Source organism: Hetaerina americana, unplaced genomic scaffold, assembly GCF_022747635.1.
Source record: "Hetaerina americana unplaced genomic scaffold, ioHetAmer1.1.p SCAF_21, whole genome shotgun sequence".
Classification (NCBI taxonomy): domain Eukaryota; kingdom Metazoa; phylum Arthropoda; class Insecta; order Odonata; family Calopterygidae; genus Hetaerina; species Hetaerina americana.
Genome location: NW_027286775.1, coordinates 664941 through 686022, shown reverse-complemented (window position 1 = coordinate 686022; position 21082 = coordinate 664941). Strand labels below are relative to the sequence as shown.

At 45.1% G+C, this 21082-nt stretch overlaps 1 protein-coding gene across 1 annotated transcript in view; it reads left to right on the top strand.

Moving 5' to 3' along the window:
- The window catches only part of LOC139688601 (chaoptin-like), a 174247-nt gene extending 153514 nt beyond the window's left edge, over positions 1-20733 (top strand). The window contains exon 6 of the mRNA XM_071586147.1: positions 20294-20733. Coding sequence (XP_071442248.1) covers positions 20294-20733 — 440 coding nt within the window. The remainder of the gene's footprint in view (positions 1-20293) is intronic.
- The last annotated feature ends 349 nt before the right edge of the window (positions 20734-21082 follow it).

Here is a 21082-nt window from a genome sequence, read left to right as displayed (position 1 = left end):
TAATCAACCCTTCGAGAAACCATGGTTTTTAGACCAAAGACTTGTTGTTTTCCTCTCTTTTATATTTATAAAAAAACTATATGAAGAAGTATAATTTCAGACATATTCAAAAGAAGAACTTAAATCTTGCGACTGATCACATCCCAACACCTGGGCTACGTGTGTTTTCCATTCTCTCAATGCCCGTTCAATTTCTAGTGGATCATTTATGAATCACACAAATACGAGGGTCATCCGGAAAGTAGTACCCGTTCGTGCCGCATGAAGTGCTGACGACGCGAGTAGCCGCTGGACGAGGTCAGATAGCTTCAGTGGCTTGTCTGCCTTCTCTGAGCCAAATTGCGTGACGCTAGCATTGCCTGTGTTGTTTCTGTGATTGTTTACAATGTTTAAAAAAATTGAGAACGCCGCCAGTTGTGAAGTGAGGGCAGTGATTAAATTCCTCAATGCAAGAAACGTTCGCCCATGTGATATTCATCGCCAATTAAAGGAGGTGTATGGAGACAATGTAATGGACGAGTCGTCTGTTCGGCGGTGGTGTCGCAACTTCAACATGGGGAGGGGGAACACACACGACGATGAGCGTTCGGAGAGACCGTCTGTCATTACAGACCAACTGGTGAGCTCAGTTGACGAATTCGTGAGGAACGATCGGCGCGTCACAATTGATGACATCTGTGAGCATTTTCCCAATGTTTCTCGAACAATTGTTCATGAAATTGTTAAACACCATCTGCATTATGCAAAAATTTGTGCAAGATGGGTCCCTCGCGTATCTCAATGAGCTGGCGGCGAAGGACTATGCAGCAGGAATACAGAAACTTGTCACACGTTATGACAAATGCCTTAATTTGCTTGGAGATTATGTTGAGAAGTAGTTTAAAGTATCCTCTTTCAAATAAAATTTTTTATGTTTGTTAATATTTACTTTTGTGTCTTTATTTCACGAACGGGTACTACTTTCCGGATGACCCTCGTATATATCTTGAATGATAAAATATGACTTAGTAATGTCAATGATCATGCTTTGCTTATGCGTTTTCATGGTGCAAAACTTTGTTCGATCCGACTTTCAAATGTACAACGAGTAGGAGGGTCGCGGCGGCGTGCGCAGAAGGGTCTGGGCTCGAGCCTGCCTGGAGCCGCCGTCGTTGCAGATCTTGGTGGTAGTAGCAAAAGTCTTAAGCTTCACATCTAAGGAATAAACTAATGAACATTAGGAGCGGATCTTATTGATTCAAACTAATAACTTCCCCATTTACCTTCAGCAGAAAGTCAGGCTCTTGACTTGCCAGTCTTAAAAACTTGGCCGGCGTGAGTAAATAACTCCTGATCCCGTCGGCTGGGAGGACGAAGCTGAAACATGTACGTGGTTAACCGGACGGCAGCGCAACTTGAGAGAATTAATAATTCGGAAGAACCGGACAGGGAAGGTGATGGGGAAGCAAAAAACGATCATCCCCGGGACCTCCAGTGTCTATAGTGTTGGCTAAGGTTACGTGCGGAAGAGACAATTTTGATTGGAATGCGCCAATTAAAACTTTTCTCGTTGTGTTTCCTTTCATCCGTAGGCCTACCATCCAATCCCACTTCTTCGCTCACAAACATCCCACCCACCCCTTCCCATTCCTGTCGTCCTCAAAACTTGCCATCCCCCGCCTACCTTCCCTTTTAAGCGCCCTCTCTCCTCCTCTGCATCCTCATTCTGCCGGAGGCATATTCCCTCGTCTCTCCCTACGTCAACTCCCATACCCTCTGAGCCTACACGGCGGTCAGGCCCCCATTTGGAAGGTCGCACGGAGTGGACGGTGCGTTGAGGTGGTGAGCATCAATTCGGGAAGGTTTTTAGCGGGAGTGCGAATTTCCTAGCCGCTTTTCGAATCCGGTGCGCTCTCCGCCGGAAGACGACGTCACCAATTTCTCTCTTTCGAGTCTTAATGAAGCAAGTTTGCAGCCAAAAGTCCCAAACCCTCTTTCCGCGTAGAGAGTGCCTCTGCTTATCTTCTTTCGCCCTCGCTCCTTCGCCCGCCTCCCCGTATCCCTGTGCGGACCTCCGAGTCCCTTTGAATCGTCGGAAGGTGTGGGGGGAAGGAATTCACTTTTGGTGTAAAAAGCACCCACCCTCGTTCCCTCTCGGCCTCAGTTCCGACCTCACGCACCAAAGATGGAGTGTCTGGCGAATGCCTGCAAGAGGAGGCAGGGCCGCTTTCGAAAGAGCTCCAGCCTCTCGCCCCCTCCTCCTCGCCCGTAAAGTGGGACCGCCTCAAATTGCTCCTCCCCCCTCCTTTAGGCCAACCCCCGCCCCGGACTACCTTTACAACACTTCGCTCCCGGCATCCAGCAAGGGGCTCTGTTTCACTTCCCCCAAGGTTCATTATCTTTCTCCTTCAGAGTTGCTTAATTAGTGGCGCCCCGATTGTCGAAATCTGCGCATTGGGGCTGTAAAAGGAGGGAAGGGCAAGTGGGCGGTGGGAGTGTCTGTTTTTTGGAGGGAGGAAGAGAAGGGTCGGAACTGAAGGGAAATTGCGGACCGGGGGAGGAAGAGGGTCGGGATGAGATGGGGCTTTGGTCGGGAATCGAGGGCCCCGCCGAGAGGGCGGAGGGACGAGCACAGGTCTTCCTCACACGCACGCGTGTGTTTGTCTGCTTGCACGTACTCGGTCACGTGCGGGGGAACCGCGAGAGCGAAATCGATGCGGTAGGGAGTGGTGAGTGGTTCCTCCCCACACGACGGGAAATGTTAAGGGACGAAGCGGCGGTTCGAACGGCTTTTTTTGGCATATTTGTGTGACGTCTCCCCCCGTTCGGTCGTCCGCGGGAAGCGTTGGATATTTATCGGGAGCTCTCTGAGGTTTATTAGTACGGGGTGGAGAGAGGGAGGGATGCGGAGATGAAGGGGGAGGTGCGCGGGAGGGCGTTTTAAAGAGTAGTCGAAAGCGGAGATGGCTGGTTTAGGTTGCAGTGCGGGGGTTCGCGAGCGGGGGTGGAAGGCCGACACTTTCAAAAGGGTTTCGTGGATGAGAGGACTTTGCGCGAGGGAGACGCTACACCCACCTCGCCAACGGTCTCTCCGCCTTCGCCCACCTCTCTCCACGTTGCAGTCGGGAGGTTTTTAATTGGCGGGAGTTGGAGGAAGTGACGTAGACAAAGGGCTGATGGAAACATGACCGCGCTCTTCCCTCGGCGGAAGTGAGATAACTCAAAAAAAGGGACTCGCGCTACGAGAGGGAGGTTCGCACGAGTTGGTGTTTTGTTAGCCCCGCTCTGCCCCATCCGTTCCCACCCCCGGTCGACCCTCCCTCCCCTTGTGTAACCGTTCATGGCACACGGCTCGATATTTCGTCGGAAATTTGTTTAAGGAGAAACAAAAGATGAGCGAGGTCGTTAAAAGTTTCCCCCATAGAGTTTTCCCCGCGTCGGGGTTGGCGATTGTTGTGTGTCTTACTTGGCGGTCCCTTAAAGTTTGTTAGCCCATGAAGGAGGGGGGCGTCTCTGTCCGCCAGCCCTTGCCTCGAAGTTTGATTCAAATCGAGTCTGTTGCGGTAGACAAAGTAAATAGTTGGACGTAAATAATTTTTTTCCCTCGTCACTTGTAATTTATCTTGGGCAGATATTACTTTAAAAATGCCGCAAATGCCTATATTTCAGTCTTGATGAAATTGGTTGATCCGTGTAATGTATTTACCGACGGTGTGCATGCCGAAGAGAAGTGTTCCGACCTAGGTGTAATTCTTCGTAGCGAGATCAATGGAACAGCTCTTATTGGATTATCGCTTTACCTCTTCCTATTATTTTCGGCCTCTCTCGTCTATTGGCTCATCTGTGAGTTCATGAAACACCGTTGGCGTGTCCTTTCGCAGTGATCGAGCGGCCATAACACCGGTGCCTGTATCTTCTCGGAGTCAGAAAATCACTATCAGACTCGCCAAATTGTCTCATTTTGCCTAGGAAAAATAAGACCCTTAAAACGAGGAAGTTTTCAGTCAAAAGAGTAGGTATCTCCCCTCTCCTCATCCGCGCACCAAGGAAAAAATGGCAATTCTTATGAAAATCTCTTAACTTGAAACAGGATCAGCAACACTCTTTAATCACGTTCTGCTTTGCGAATGACTACTGGCAGGAGAGGAGGGAAAAATACCCGTGCGACAAAGCGGTGAGGAAGAGGCAGAGAAAGGGGGAAGGATCAAAGGAGGGACTCATTCCGATTCACTTTGACCAAATTTCCCCCGCCGACTACCCTACATTGTTACAGCACACGGCGTTGATGTACAACTTGTGCCCCTGCCTCTCGACTCCCTCCGCCCCTAATAGAGTTGCCACACGGGGGATTAGCGCTGAATTAAACCGTGGAATCGGGAGTTGAGAGAGGCAGGGAAAGAGAGAGAGGGTGGGTGGGGAGGTGGGATGAAGATTCGAGGAGGAGGATAACTCGCCCCCAGAGCGGGGGCGGGGGGGAGGGGGCGCTGCTCGCTCGCTCGGAGAAAGCTATCCACCACGAAGGGCGGTGGTGGGGGGTAGGGGCGAACAAAGGGAAAGATTAATGAGGAGGGCGTGCGTGGGTGGGAAACGGGGTACGGGAGGGAGCTCCACGCCATTCACGCAGTGGCGCACTCGGGCGGCGAAAGGTGTAACCGAAAGGGGGAGGGTGTCACACGATTACGTGGGAATGAACGGGTGGGGGGAAGGGGGTGAAGGAGGACGGGGTGGGTGAGGGCGGTCGCGCTGGAGGGATGGGCGTGGGTGGTGGCTGGGAAGAAGCGTCGTCCGTTGTGGCGGAAGAGCAAATATGGGGGGCGCAGGGCACGCATGACCCTCGCGACATAAAGGAAGGGGAAGAGACTTCATGTGAAATTTGAGGTTAGCGTTTATGCTGCGGAATATATTTTAATCGATATAGCGTGTACTAAATTGTTTAAACAACCGTCCTGCTATGCTCCTTGAAACTCTAATTCATCTTGTCCTTACTTCATTGTATAAATCATTTTTTACCTTTGGGTTCTTGGGACGATTATTATTTCGAAGTCTACCATCTGTTTACGGTAGATTCGAGGACCTCTGCTACATTTCTAAACCTCTCCTAACAAGACAACCTGTCGCCTCACACTACAAATAGAGTCATACTTTCAATTCCGCATGCTTCAAAATGCTTGCAACTGCGGGGGATGCGGCGACAGTAACTTTTAACGCAGTTGTCTGCTAATGCACGTTATACTTTGATATTGTTGAATTATAATCCGCATTATTCCGTACTCCCTTCGTTCAATTCAAAATGTCTATCCTTTTTATTCTATCCGAGGCTAGATTGTATAGATAGCTACAGAGTTGTTCTTATACAATAATTTCCTGCTGAAGTTTCTGCCAATCACCTCTGAGCTCTAAATCACCTGTTCTGCGTTAGACGATTATACTTTGCCGAGCGGAGGTTGCCATTAAAATTACTTATCTTTCTTTCTCAAATTAATGTGATTGGCAGAGCACTTACCATGCGTAAGAGGAAACGTGCCACTGTTGAACCATGATGCAAAGGGAATTTTGTTTTCATACAACGAGTTAAGTATTAACACCACCATTTTAGAGTATCTTCCCACCGAAACATATTAAAAGATCTCTTCATCTTGAGCTCTGAACAAAACACTTTTTCTGCACGCACCTTTAATGTCTCAATCGTTCCGTCGTAATGTTCCGTAGCTAGATAGCCCGAATCAACTCAAATACCACTCGGGGGGGGGGGGCAAGGGAGATAGAGAAAGGTCTCCATCATTTTCTCCGTGCGAATCTAGCAAAACAGTGGCCGCAGATAACCGTTCTAAGGTAAAGCCGTCTCCAAACACCTTCGGCTACCGAGCACCCATAGCGGTCATTTACACCTCCCGGCTCCAATGGGTTTCCTCCGAGGACAATGCGAAAATGTCGCGGATCGACAGGATTGCGGGCAAATGTCCACTTGGTGCCAAGCAGCAAACCAGCAGCAAGCTGTGGATACAAACACTCAGATCGTGTGCTATCATGAGGAATTTCGAGCTTGATGGCCTTAAAGCAGAATTTCACCCCTGAAGGTAACCAATGTACAAATACAATCCTCGCTCTTCATATAAAACGTATGACTCAGCGTTTAATAGTGTGGATAAAACGGACTCCAATTGGTGAGGCTCTTATTACAATCAATCCTGTGCCTCACTCAACCTCTCGCTGGAATGGCGTGCCCCCCCCCCCCCCCTTAGAAATAATGAACGACGTTTCACATTAGACGTCTCCGTTTATTCCATTGGCCATCCGGATCGTCTAAAAACAATCGCGTCGGCAGGAGCGCTGGAGTTATTCCTGGATCGCGAGATTCCAGCGGTCTCGTTGGGGGGGGGGGGCAGCACTCCCGGCTCCTCGATGCCCCGGCGACCATAGCGCCCCAAGCGTCGCTAACCGGCGACGGGGGCGCGCTCTTAACGCCGGCCGCGGAAGCCGCTCCGCACGGTTCCTATCGGCTCGCTCCAGAGGGGAGGAATCCGCGCAACCCCTCGCTTACAACATGATTCGAGGGAGCGGAAAGAGGGTAGCGCAATTCAAAAATTTGCGAGGGCGCGTGGCGGGATTGGGGGGAGGAGCATAAGGGCGAGGTTGCGGAGAGCAAAGGGCGAACACGAGGACGAGGGCGCGCAACAAAGGGCGTGCCTCACGGGTTCCCGAATGGGGTTTTCGCGGCGGGGAAAGTTGGAGAATAAATTATATGAATTACGACAGAATAATAAAAGGAGGGCGAAATTTACGAGGGAATAGTTGGGATGCAGGGGGCATAAAGAGAGAGACATGGGGTTAAAGGCTAGAAATGGCCGGTCGCCTGGAGGGGCATTTAATGGCGAGGTGGATTTGCTGCCGTTTGCCTTTTGGGAGGAAGCGTGTACTATCGGCTTTAGTTATAGACTGAAAGATTGGTGGAATAATTAATCACCTCGTGGCTTTTAGTGGCGCTGACCTGAAGGGCATGGTTTCAGTGCATGCCATTATTTAACATACATAAATCAAGTGAAAACCTATGCCTGCTGGAACCGAAAATTGACGCCTGCAAAACAGATTATATTCGGTGATAAATTATAAAATAAAGCGGCATCGAAGCATTTTATTCAATCATGAACTAACTTTGAGATATTTTCCGTTTATAATTGGAGCGTCTATGCCAAGGAATGCAGTCTCATTTGGTGATTCTGAGGTGTGACGAAATACCGTGAAATTAATCCAAAGGAGGGGATCGAGATGGTGCGGGGGCTAACGTACTGGCTTCCCACCCTGAGGGCGTGGGTTCAAATCCCGGCGGTGTTTAATATTTTTCAGAGGTATCTCGATCCCTACTTGAGGTGCTTTGTGGAGGGCACTTTGAGTGAGTACGCCGTCCGTCGGATGGGACGTTAAACTGCGGACCCCTTGGCGCCTTTCGTAAAGAGTAGGCTAATGCCGACGCCGGGTTTCTCTCCACCCTTCATCCTTTCCTGTCCATTCCCTATGGCGCAAATGACCTCAGCTGTCGGTCGCCTCCCCTCAAAACTACTACTTAATCCAAAGGAAATTCTGATTTAATCACACTGACTTTAAAAATATGCATTTATTTCACGCAGAAATCTGATTTTTAGGATCTTCGAGTGTATTATGTCCCCTATTGAGATCACCATTGATTCTATAATTCAGGTTTCACATATTCAAATTTCACATGTTTGATGAGGGTGCTTGTCCCAGCAAAAATATTTCCGGGAAAAGGGAACTGTTTGGTCCTGTGCGTGAACTATTTGAAACCCATTTGTTTCCAAGGTCTTTGAACCAGTCGCAGAAATGAGTGGTTTCAGCGCAAGGCCGCTGTGAAAGAAAAGGAAGCTCCATTCATGGAGCCGAGGACGTTCCTCGTTTTCCAGCGAGCGAAGCGGGAGTGGGTGAACGCGACTCTGAGCCGTCAACACGTGAATGCCTTCCGCTCTCGGGCGATGGTCCCCACTTCTCCGTCAAGATGGCGTGCGAATTCATGTTCGCGAGCAGCTGAGGGGATGGCTCCCTGCATTTCAGATCCCTGTTCGAAGATAGTCATTTGAAAAAGCATTCAAACGCAGTGCTCACGTTAAAAACTTGTGTAACGTGAATGCGGAAACCAATGAGTGTATATTTAGTTCGAACGGAATTAGTCACTCTTTAAAAGACAACCAAGATTAGTGTATGCACAATCCACAATCTTGAAGATTCCCCTGAGACATGATTGAATATGCAAGTGTTCGCATGTGTGCATGCTTGTGCTCTAGAGTATTTCTATTTATATTTAGCGTGTTGAGTGATATTGAGATTTAAAACAATAGAATGTGCCACATTGGGACATGCTTTGTTGAGCCGTTCACTTGCTCGTAAACTGTGTCATCTTTGAGCTTAGAAGTTGAATCATTCATTATTCGAGCTATTCTGCATATTATGTGCTTAGAAATTACTGGTAAATTCTGATATACTCTTTTGATAATTACTTGTAATATCTTAGATCTTAATCACCTTTATTAAATACGAGTGTCACAAGAATTCATGAAGGTTGTGGTTGCACGTAAATTGTTTGAACGACCGTTTCCTCCACATTTTTATTCTATTATTTTGACGATTAGAAAAATACAATATTAAGTAATACTGGACTGGTCTAGCATTACATTTATTGGATAAAATTCAAATTGATAGCTCTATTTTCCTTTTAAAAACAGTTTTTATAACATCGTAACTAATGAGATTGAAAATAAAAGTTGATAAATCGAGGAAAAAGAAGTTCAGAAAAGATTATCGGTGTACATTTGTAATAATAGATGCACCCTGGGAATACAATCAGAGCGCAGTACCATTTTAAGAGATTCGTAAATCAAATGATGTTTTCTAGTTTTATGACGAGGCAATGGCAACAGTCAATAGTCAAGAGGGGAATAATTGATCATTTAATGTTTCCAAATAAGCTAAAAATATCAATTAGATTCCGACAAATGTGATTTTTTTCTAATGTAAAAGAAATAACGCAATTTGACGAAGTTAGTTAATGAAACCATTTTACTTTTTAATAAATCAGAGTGCTCAGTTTTTTTTGGAAAAAAACATGTAATCTCTTGAAAATATCACGATTAATTTTTCCCTAAAATCTGATATTTTCCTTTTCTTTTTCTCCACTCTTACTCTTCTCACTTTAAATGACAATCCTAGATAAGAATTTCTATAGCATAACCTGATATGGTTATTTTTTTCCTTATATTATTCAGTTGAAGATTCTTTAAGAAATCAAACAAAGCGATTTTCTTTTAGTTGGAAAATTTAGGAAAAATCGATTGATTCAGTCGAATATTTCATATTAGTCATAAAAAGTATCTAATCTTGGTACGAAGCTATCTCTTGAATTTAACGTGGATGTGAATTTAGCATTTTCTGAGCCACTACTCATGTTTTTGCTTGAACATTTCGAACTAGTGCCCTCCACCTGCACGTTGCGCAAGTGTTGGCACGTGTCAACCCGTTGCCGCAGCGTAGTCATCGTCTTGATGTTTCCGATTTCTCTTTATGGTTTCCCCTTTATCATTTCTCGAGTCCAGATGTAGAATTGAAAACTGTCCACGGCTTAAAAACTTTGAAAGCGCGTTCGCAAGCCGCTTCAAGAAGCTATATCTCTAATCCTATGCCAGGGATTCATAGTTTGGTCCATTTCGGCTTGGCCATCGTTTGAGATAAGAGAATAACTGTAATCAAAGCTTAGCTCGTTTTGATGTCGATTGAATGAATGCCCTCCGCGCATGCCGCTGCGATCCGCGCTGTTTTCAGAAACGAGTAGGTTACACCGATTTATATTCGTCACGAATATAAATCGGTGTAACCTACTCTGCAAACGCATTATGTTCGCCGTCATTGCATCTGACATACGTCTGGCTGGTGTTTTTTTTTCTGTGTGTTCATTGAACGAAAATTCTGCTCAATCTGGATGCCGAGGTGACACCGATTTTCCCTTCCGACGTTGGGTGAGTAAGTAACGCTTTGCGTGTTTCCCTCGAGCCTCCCATTTCGACGCCACCACCCTGCCCCAACCACCTGAGGGTGGGGAGAAAGCATATTTGTTCCGCGGGGCCAAAATAGAAGCGTTAATGCGATCACGCCAAAATCCCTTAATTTTTAATTAACACGCTCTCAGGGGAGTGGGGAAGGAAACTCGATGCCTTCCCTCCTCTCGCATCCCTGGAGTCACCGACCCCATTGAGCGCCGCGCCGCCTTTTTTCCTCCCGACCCCCTTTGAACCCCCCCTCTCTTCCTTATCCTGCCGATGCAAATCCCATTAACCGCGATATGCGTGAGATCCTCCTCCCTCCGCCCGCGCACTTTGTTCCCCTCCCGAAATCGCATTATTCAATATCAAATCTCGCCATCTCGCATGGAAGTGATAACCATACCTACTCCAATCCAACCTCCACTTCAAAGAGGTCTTCCCGTTTCGCTCTCGTCAACCCCTTCCCTCCCTCCACAGCCAGGTGTTCACTTATTCAATCGGTCGCGGTCTCCTCCGAAGCACGTAAGGAGGCCTTTCATGACCCACCTCCCGTGACGAATATTAAATGCCTGCCTCGCCTTCACTTGGATAAGGAGATGGGCGATCTTCTCCCCTTTCCACTTTCTCCCCTCTCACTTTCCAAAACTGTTCCAAAAGACCTCCGAGGGACCATTTTGAATTCGATCGCTTCTCTCCCCATCCTTTCCCGCACCCTCCCTCGTCACCCAGTCCACAGCTTTATTGAACTCGTCGCCAGTGGCCTTGACAGGACTAGCCAGGGCCCTTGAGGACCGGCCTTTTATGCTCTGGGAAGGGCTATATGTTGCCATATTGCATAGTGAACTAAGATGAATGAATGATGAAAACATGTGGGATGCGATGGGACCGTAATGCCGAGAGGTTTAACCCTACATTTATATACAGAGGTTTAACCCTACATGTATATATGTGGACGGCACAATAGAACACAAAAATAAAATAGATACACACATACTTTAGATTGTTTGCGCTTTCGGCCTTCGCGGAGGCCTTCTTCAGGAGGAGGTCAGATGGGAAGGAATCGGACGGGAAAGAACGGGGTCTGGGCGTGGGGAGTGCTGGGAAGGGAATTAAAGACGGCGGTTAAGTGTGGGAATTTTGAAAGATTGGAAAGCCAGTATATATGCGAATTCGCGAGTTCTCTCTTTCTTCTCCCCTTGGTGGCTGAATTGGGCAGGGATTCTAGGATGGTAAGGGAGAAACACTGGTCGAATGAAAGGTTGTGGAAATTTGCGTGAGAAGGGATAGGAATAGATGAGAGTGAGGCAGAATTGCAGGAGTACCGTTCATTCGAACGGATAAGGGGGTAAATGCATTCGCCTGTGTAAAATGAAGTGCATTGTTTGCATGACTAAAGATAGGTTATGTTTTTTGAGAGGCAATTAGCGTGGGAACGAGGTGAGGGGGCATGAGGGGATGTGAGGAGAGGGGAGCAGATCTAATAACTAGACAAGTTTTACATTGGGGGCGGTTGCAAGTAGGGGAAATATGAGGAAATTTATCAGGGAGCATACCACGCTCTATGTTATATATATATATATATATATATATATATATATATATATATATATATATATATATATATATATATATATATATATATATATAACATTTGGTTGAAATGGCTCCATAACGCCATCTCTTGGCCAAAGAATCGGGCCACTTGGTTACATAAACTCCCTGCAGATTCCAGTGTAAATTATGTTTCCTCGAACTGATCATCCCCTAAGTAATCATTTGCCCTACTCTCTATTCTTTTCTTGACGATCCTGAGAACAACTTTGGCTGCGTGGGATATCATACTTTTTGTTCTCTAGTTCTCCTTTGCCTTTTTCGGAATAAGAACTAACATTGGTCTCAAAAAAGCCTTCCAGCCAGATTCCTACCTCATACATACTACGGATCAGTCCATATAAACTCTTGCTGCCACATTTTCCTTAACATTTCAGTAGTTCCGCAGAAATGTTGCCTACCCTCACGGCCTTATTTAGCTTCATCTCCCTCCCTTTCTGTCTCATCGTCGAGTATGCCTGGACCTAAGCTATCTCCTTCTACGTTATGTTCCTTTTCTATGTCTAACATTGTTGGTCTAAGTTCTTTACTATACAGTTCTTCTATATATTCCTTCCACCTCTCTTGGATCTTTCCTGTGTCAACTATTATCGTACCCGCCTTATCTCTAACTGTTAGCATAGATCTTCCCTTCTTACTTTCTGATAGTGATTTAACCTTGTTGTATAGTTGCAATTTCACCCTTTCTCTGCCTTATTAAAAGTCTGAAATTCTCTGGTTGAGGAGTATAGAGTGGAAACGCATCGACATGCTGATTGACATCAATTATCAATTGGAAAAATAGGAGAAAATATTTGCAATATGGTACGGCTGACTTCAATGCAATGAATTGCCATATGCCATATGCGCATGAATGAAAAGCATGAGCAAGAATATGAAGCCGTAAAAGCCATATTTTTGGAAACTTATATTGTATGTACCCCATTCAATAAAGAAATTAAAATCAATAAAAGCGGGATAGTGAGATTGAAGAAATAACGGGAGTTTAGGCTCGGTGTCAGTTTAAAATTCTATTTCACTAATATGCTCATTCTGTTAAAAATGACCGAGTTTATAAGGACAAGAAAATGAAAGAGTAAAGAGGAGATATTTAAACTATGCATTTTAAAATTTAAACGCTGTTGAAATTGGCTGGAGCCACTAATAATTCAGGATAAATTGAAGGTTTTGTCAGTAATTAATATTATTAGTTGCTACTACAACTAATGGCAGACGAAAAAAACTTTTTGAAAGTTTTCTGACACGTACAGTAGTTTTAGAGGACACCGAAATTATTTTGAGCTATTGCGACCACAAACACTTGAAATGTTGTAGATATTAAAAAAAAATGAGCGGACAAGAAAAGGAACTCACGGCCCATCGAGGGCTAAATTTGGGAAGTTTTTCAGCTGAAGAGATGTTGCTCTACTGCTTTGGATGAGGATCGCGGAATTGTAATGCTTAAAGCAAGGCGTGGGAGATGGAGTGAATTTATGTTTGGAAGTGGAAATGAGTATAGGTCACCTTATAAAGGGAGAAAAGTTGCCATTTGCTCGAAAGAGTTAATTCCTATAAAAAGTAATTGAAACAATTTTAAGCTACTCGAAACTGGGCTTTGGTGAAGCTAGAGAGTTCGGAATGAATAGAGATGAGTGTAGGACTAAAGAAAATAGTAAAATTAAAATTTTGTCAATGTGAAAGGTGGATAAAATATGCAAGACTATATTCTTATAATAAAATATATGTGGATAGAAAGTGATGGAAGGGAAACACCAAAATGAACAAGTTAATAGTTAGACATAGATGCTCCCATGAATGCAAACCGCATTTGGGTTTAGATTCCATTTTTGTAAGTGTTAGATGTAAAGAAAATATGAGGAAATATCAATTTTCAATTTCGTTTGGCAATACATTCAACGTTAGAATCAGGAAATTAAGTTTCACTTAAATTACTTTTTAAGTGCGACTTTATAGACGAATTGAATTCCCTTAACAACTGAATGAACCTGACCTGTAGATATTTTATGCCATGGAATGATTGAAAATCATTCCACGGCATAAATCCACCCACGGCACATCTTCTACCCACGGGCACACCAGGAGGACCAGGAGCGTGGCATGGTGGCTTTGGTTCCCATGCATTTAAAGGAGTGAAAGATTGGTGAAAGGAAGAGGAAAAGGGTGGGATGGGTAGAAGGGTGCGTTTAGGGCTGCACAGACTTCTTCCTGCACCCTTGCCAGTCCTTCTAATGCCAAAACCCCTTCCCTTCAGCTTTCGAAATTGTCTGACCCGCCTGACAGAGGTTCACGCTAAATGAATCGGGGGGGGGGCTTAATATCTCTGCATTGTCAGGGCGGTGATTACAGCGTTAAAATCACGTCCGTGTGACTGATTCAAATGAAAGGGTGGAGAGCCGTGAGGCTCTATTTCAATACACACGCGAGGAGGAGTTATTCCCTATTCTGAGACATATACTAATGCGCCTCTTTGTTTCCGTACCCTCGCACAAACGTCATACCACCTACTCCGAAATCATAGCAATGGATTTGCATGGTCCCAGGTGTGTTAATACAGCCTCTGTTTACGTGGTGCAATCAATATTGACGGTTTCCTTGGCTGTGGTTGTGCTCCCTAGTAGCGAACGTGAATTCCGGCTCTAGATCCTTCCAGCACGTAATTATTGCCCGCTGCTTGAAGGTGGATTCGTCCTTGAAGGACGGCACATCTTCCAACTGCAGCATTGAATAAAACCAGCAGACGTTTCGTTCAATGCATCACCATCTCTCTCTCTCTCTCTCTCTCTCTCTCTCTCTCTCTCTCTCTCTCTCTCTCTCTCTCTCTCTCTCTCTCACTGCGCTCAAAGAGGATTATCGCGCGAACTCACTCTCTGAATAGCAGCGGTTTAGATCCAGAAACACTTGTTTCACAGTATCACTTCCCCGGCGTCCCTCTCCTCGCCATCCTATACATGCTCTATTTTAAAAACGTGAAGGCCTTGGGCTCCACTTGCCCGCCCGTTCTGCAATAAAAGCGCTCTAGGACTTAAGTATTATTCACCGTAAGCCGTAAGAAACTTTTTTAAGGTGTTAAGAAACGATGTAGAATGTTGTCATCTAAAGAAGTCGGTGACATTTGATTCTCAAGAATTATAGTTTATGCTCATGAATTAGTGAGCATAATATACTGTTGCATATAATTTAATATTCTTGAGAACTAAGAATCTACTACAGAACTAGATCAATACCCTGCGAGCCATCAAAAAGGTGTGTGGCAGGGGGTGTAGCACCAGGAGGAAAGAGTAAGGGATGAGAGGGTTAATATAATATATTATAATGTTAATATAATATAAATAATGGATGGGAAAAGATGGGAGGAACCTGCAGAATATATATATATATATATATATATATATATATATATTGTGACTGATTCAAATGAAAGGGTGGAGAGCCGTGAGGCTCTATTTCAATACACACGCGAGGAGGAGTTATTCCCTATTCTGAGACATATTAATGCGCCTCTGTGTTTCCGTACCCTCGCACAAACGTCACACCACCTACTCCGAAATCACTAATATACTAGTATATATATATATATATATATATATATATATATATATATACGAGTAAAACCATGCGCAGTCGCTACCTTGTAGGTTAATATTTATTATGTCGAGTCGACTAGGGGGGGATTTCGATTACAATCATTCTGGTCTCTTATTGTTCTTGGAAAAAATTACCGTTTAAACCTGTCAGTCTTGCAGTATATCTCTCTAATCTTATATTCGTGATCCCTCCGCCCGTAATACGTTGGGGTTAGTATTATGTTCTTGTTGTTATCGGTAAAGGACCCATCTTTTATTGTTTTAACAAGTTTAAGCTATATTGTAAACGCAGGGAATCCCAGCCTAAATTTTCTAGCAAAGTAGTTACGCTACTGCGTTGGTCATAACTATTTCAAATCTAGCCCCCCTCCGCTGAACTTGATCTAATTCCGAAATCAAATTTATCTCTTGAGGATCCCATATACTGGCAGAATACTCTAGGTGGGGCCTGACTAGGGCAAGAAAACATCGTTCTTTCACTTTTTTGTAACATACTATATACCTAGCACTCTTTTTACAAATCCCAATTTTTTATCAGCACGACCGCATATTTCTCGTGTGTGCTTTCCCCAGGACATATCGTGAGTAATTGTTACACCCAAGTATTTAAAGGAATCTACCCTCGCGATTTCTATTTGTTTCACTTTTTAACTAAATGGGAGAGAATTACTCTTTTTCCCAAAAATGTATTACTACGCATTTTAAAAAATTTAATTCCAATTGCCATGCATGGCACCAAGTCTGAATGGCATTTAGGACTCTGTCTTCGTGACTTCGAATGTCCCCATAAATCACCGCATCGTCAGCAAAAAGACGGAGCCTCCCACGGTACTGAGGTCATTTATGTAAATAAGAAACGAAGGGGGCCTATAACACTTCCTTGTGGTACACCCGACGTGACCTTGACAGTATCGGATGACACACCGTCCAGGACGACTGTTTGAACGCGATTTTTTAAAAATTGTCTAATCCAGCATATAATACTCCTGTGTATTCCATAATTTGCCAACTTCACGAGTAACTGGCAATGGGGGCTTTTCAAAGCTTATCAAAAGCTTTTTTAAAATCTAGGAATATCGCATTAACTCGAATATTACTTTCACCGGAATCCATTATATCATGAACAAAGAGTGCGAGTTTAGTTTCGCAGGATCTACCATTACGGAACCCGTGTTGGTTATTAATCAATAAATCTTGGCTATCGAGGTATCTCATTATGGAACTAACAATGATGTGCTCAAGAATCTTACAGGAGATGGTGGTGAGCGATATTGGCCTATACTGGGGTCCTCCCGGTCTCCATTTTTAAATATGGGTGTTACAGAAGCTATCTTCCAGCCGCTTGGCACGCTTTCTTCTGCTAATGATTTCTTAAATATTATATTCAGATAAGGGGCAATTTCAGACGACAGTTCTTTATGTACGCGAGCCGGTATCTCATCAGGTCCCGGAGATTTGTTGGGGTCGATGTTTTTAAGGAGTAACTCTATTCCGCGGGTGGAAAAGTCGGTTGCTTGCATTGGCTGCAGAAATGTTTCCGGAAGGTTCTGGGATCATTTGTGGAAAACACTGTGGAAGAATGAGTGTAATATGTTGCTTTATACTACTTTTTGTTACTTTTGTCGTTACTTTATCTCCCTTTCCGTTGTTCAATGATTTTACGGTGAACTTTTTTCCCTGCACTTCCCTGACGTAGGGCCAAAACATCTTTGGGTTATCGCTCACCTAATATTTTCCTTTTGAATTCTTTTCATGCAATGATTAATAGAGAATTAAACGTGCCCATGTCTTCGCGCAATATTGCGAAAAAACTGTCTATTATGAAACAGCGCACAGCAATGGTAACACGCCCCAATTAATTGACCGGTAATAACAGGGTAAAAGGAAAAAACTAATCACGCTGTTAATATATGGTTTCAATCATAATGCTTTCCCAGAAGCCAAGTGGCACAGGCTTCCCTTCCTAGGACAGTTGTCTCTCTCGGTCTCAAAAGTGTTACCAAAAAAGCGGATAAAGCCAGCCTTTTACAATAGACGCAACTTGCGAAACATCCTGGCAAATAATAAAGACGAAATCCCAAAATCTGAAAGGAGCGGAGTGTATAAGCTAACTTCTGAATGCTCCGCCGTCTACGTAGGCCAGACGGGAAGGAAGTTCCGAGAACGAGCACCAAGCCTGCCTGAAGAACGGAAATGGAAAATCTCAATTTGCCAAGCATGTAATTGACCAGAACCATAAAAGTGATTTTAGCGTGGAGTTTCTACATTTCGAAAGAAAAGGCCCCCGGTTGGACATTTTGGAACATATGGAGATATCCCCCACCATCTCCTCTTCCTTTCTTACATCCATGCACCCATCCCACCTCCCCATTCCTTCTAGTTTCTATAAAGAAAGATTTTGGCCTGTATCTCACCTGATGATGACGCTGAGCGTCGAATCCTAGGTCGTGATTAAATTTTATGTGGAAAAACCAAGTGTTTCTTTTGCAATTATGTATCGTGTCCACAAAGTGACGCCTGAAGTCTCCTTTACTGTGGGAACATTAAAATCGCCACCGATGGATATGCGCATTGTTGTGGGATGCAAAGCTTTTTTTATCTGCCTTTCTAGATCTAGTATTGAGTTAACGCCAGCGTGGTCTGTAATACGAACAGACATATATTCTTTTGGCACTGGGTATTACTGGGCACCAGACACATACTATACAGTTATCAGGAAATAACTCAGCTCTACTGACGCTCGAGTTTTTAAACTCGATAAACACTCCTCCTCCGGCTCTATTCTGTCTGTCGTTTCTATACATTGTGAAGGACTTGGGAAATATTTCACTGCCTGCGATATCATCTGTTAACCAACTTTCATTTCCTATAATGATATCTGAGTCTGTGCTATGAATGAGGTGGTGAAATTCCAGTATCTTATTTTTTAAACTTCGGCAGTACGGAAATTATTTCTTCGTCTAGAACCTTCTTTGTGTTCGTTGCGGTCTGCTTTCTGGTGATGCTATTTATAAGTCTTTTGAGTGTCTTAATCGGTCTATATTCTGATGAGTAATTCTTTCTTTTGTTTTATTAGCAGTATTTATGAGTACTTCCTTTTTATACGCAGTATTTATGAGTAAGGAATCTGGCCGGAAGACTTTGTGAGATCAGTTTTAGTTCCTATTCCGAAAAAGGCAAAGGCTGCATCATGTGAGGACTATAGGACAATAAGTTTGATATCCCACGCAGCTAAAGTTGTTCTCAGGATCATAAACAAAAGGATTGAGAGTAGGGCAAATGATTATTTAGGGGATGATCAGTTTGGCTTTAGGAAGGGGAGAGGTACGCGTGATGCCATTGCAGTAATGAGATTATTAATCGAGAGGAATATAGAACACAACCAGGAGGTATTTGCCTGTTTCGTAGATTTCGAAAAAGCGTTTGATAGAGTGAATTGGGAAAAACTAATGGGTATATTGCAGAAAATAGGAATAGATTGGAGGGAAAGGAGGCTAATCCGCAACCTGTACATGTCTCAGACTGCTCAAGTGCGAGTGGGGAACGGGGAGTCCGGTTGGGCAGTGTTAGGAAGAGGTGTTGCCGATGGGCACCCCTGCCGAAAGTCAGGGTTGCCCATTATCACCGTTGCTGTTCAACCTGTATGCAGAGGAAATGATTAAAGAGGCATGGGAAGAACTGGAGGTAGGAATGAAAGTGGGCGGGGAATCCGTAAAATCAGTTAGGTTTGCTGATGACCAAGCTTCTCCACACCCACATTTCAAAAGCCTCCAGTCTACCTCCTCTTTGTGAAAGCCTCTTTGCCGAGCGCAATTCTTCTCCTTATGTCCTTACTACTTTGACCGTGTTGGTCCAAGAAGAATGGAGAAGGTGAAATGGACAGAGAAGAAAACAAATGAGGAAGTACTTGGTATGGTGGGCGAAGAGAGGGGTTTGTTGGGAGCAATCCTATGGAGGCAGGAAAAGTGGATGAAGGGGGTGTTGACCGGCAGTGGGATGTTGAAGACTGTGATAGAGGGTAGAATGTTGGGCAAAAGAGGAAAGGGAAGGAACAGGATAGGGCCTGAAGGGAGGAAGAAAGTACTCAGAGGTGAAGAGGGACCTGATGTAAAGTAGGATGTTGTGTTTTGCCAGGGGTCACAAATAATTCAATTAGTAATTATGTCCATCCAAAAACCTACCTTAACCGGTAGATTACCTAATAATAATTATATATACCCACAAATATAACGCTCGCATCTAAGGAAGCCATCAAACCCAATAATGCATAAATATTTTCTGTTTTTTTGGTGTGAGCAATGAGATAGCAGAAGATAGAAAGTTGGAAGTAATATATGTACTACCACCCGTGCACTTTCCGCTGATTAGCTTTGTCGCATCACCAAAGATAATCAGCGATTGATTGTGGATTATTTCCTACTATTTGCCAATTGTTTTCCAAACGAACTTAAACGTGCAAAATGATCAAATCACCGGCCAAGTTGACTTCGGATATTGCGCGATCAAATTGAGACTTCGCAGAGGCGTTTAAAATTATATATTTTAGCCAAATAATATGCATTGAACGATATTTCAACTTTGATAGTCGCAATGCAATTTTATTTAATGAAACGGAAACTGAACTGAACGGATAAACTGAAAGTTAAGAGGATTTTCACTTTGAGTGTTTGCAAAAAAACGATTACTTTTGAGCCCTACTACGTTACGGAATGCTATTTTGAAACTTGGTAACGGCAATCAAAGCCATCACTCGTTACATTACAGTGCTATAAAAAGTGCTACTGCGGCCTTGCGCTTACATACTCATTCGCATCTGTTTTTAATCCAAGAAAATTCCAAGATTGCAAGAAACTGCTGTAAAAGCCATCTCTCTTATTCTTTAAATATCTTTGAAAATCACAGTTAACGACGCCAGGTCGCAGGCCAAAGCACTTTCCGGGAAATCGAGGCTAAGGGGTTTAAATTCCAGGATGGCCAAATGAATGCCACCCGCGAAATGTGGTAGTTCCAGAGAGCACCGGTCCTCATCACTTAATAATCCACGCCCTCTCTCTCCCTTCCCTTCCGTCACCCCAGGTGGACTCGTCCTCCGCGGCAACCCGTGGTCTTGCGGCTGCGAGTTGGCGTGGCTGGGGGCGTGGCTGCGCCGCTGGCTGCGGGAGACGCTGCAGATCCACACGGTGTCGGTGGAGGGCGCCCAGCGGGCGCGGCACCGGCTGGCGCGGGAGGCCACTTGCGTGCACCCGCGGACGGCGGCGCGGGTGCCGCTCATCGACCTGCGGCCCGAGGACGTGGGCGGCGGGTGCCGGGACGCGGCCGAGGGCGATGGCGGCGCCGGCGGGGACGACGCCGCACCCCTCAGCGGCGAAGCTTCGGCACCCGCACTCTGCGCCGTACCGCGCCGCCGCGCCCACGACGCCCTCGGCTGGTGGTGGTTCTGGTTCTTCTGGTGGGACGGTCCTCCGGGGCCGGCGGTGGCCATCGCGTCGCTGGCAGCGTGGCGGTGGTGGTGGTAGTACTGATGGCCGCCTCTCTCCCCTCTGGGGCGTCAATACGTCCCCCGATGTGAAACCCCGCCCCGTGTTCAAATGCGTGTTTTAACCCTCCTTTCAGAAGCCTCCCCGCCCACCATCGCGCCACTCGACCCGCCATGGCAATCTCCCGATAACGACCTTGGAATGTGACGAGGGAGCGCATCGTGCCCGGCGAGACGCGCCCTCCATTGGCGAGCATTCGCTTGTGGCGAACGAAGTCTTCTGAACTCCTCTCACCTCTTCCCACCTCGTGTGAAACATTCGCGCATCGCGGGGGTCGACGCCGCCCCTGGTTTCCATGGGCTTTTAGTCGATGTCTTTCGTCTCCCAC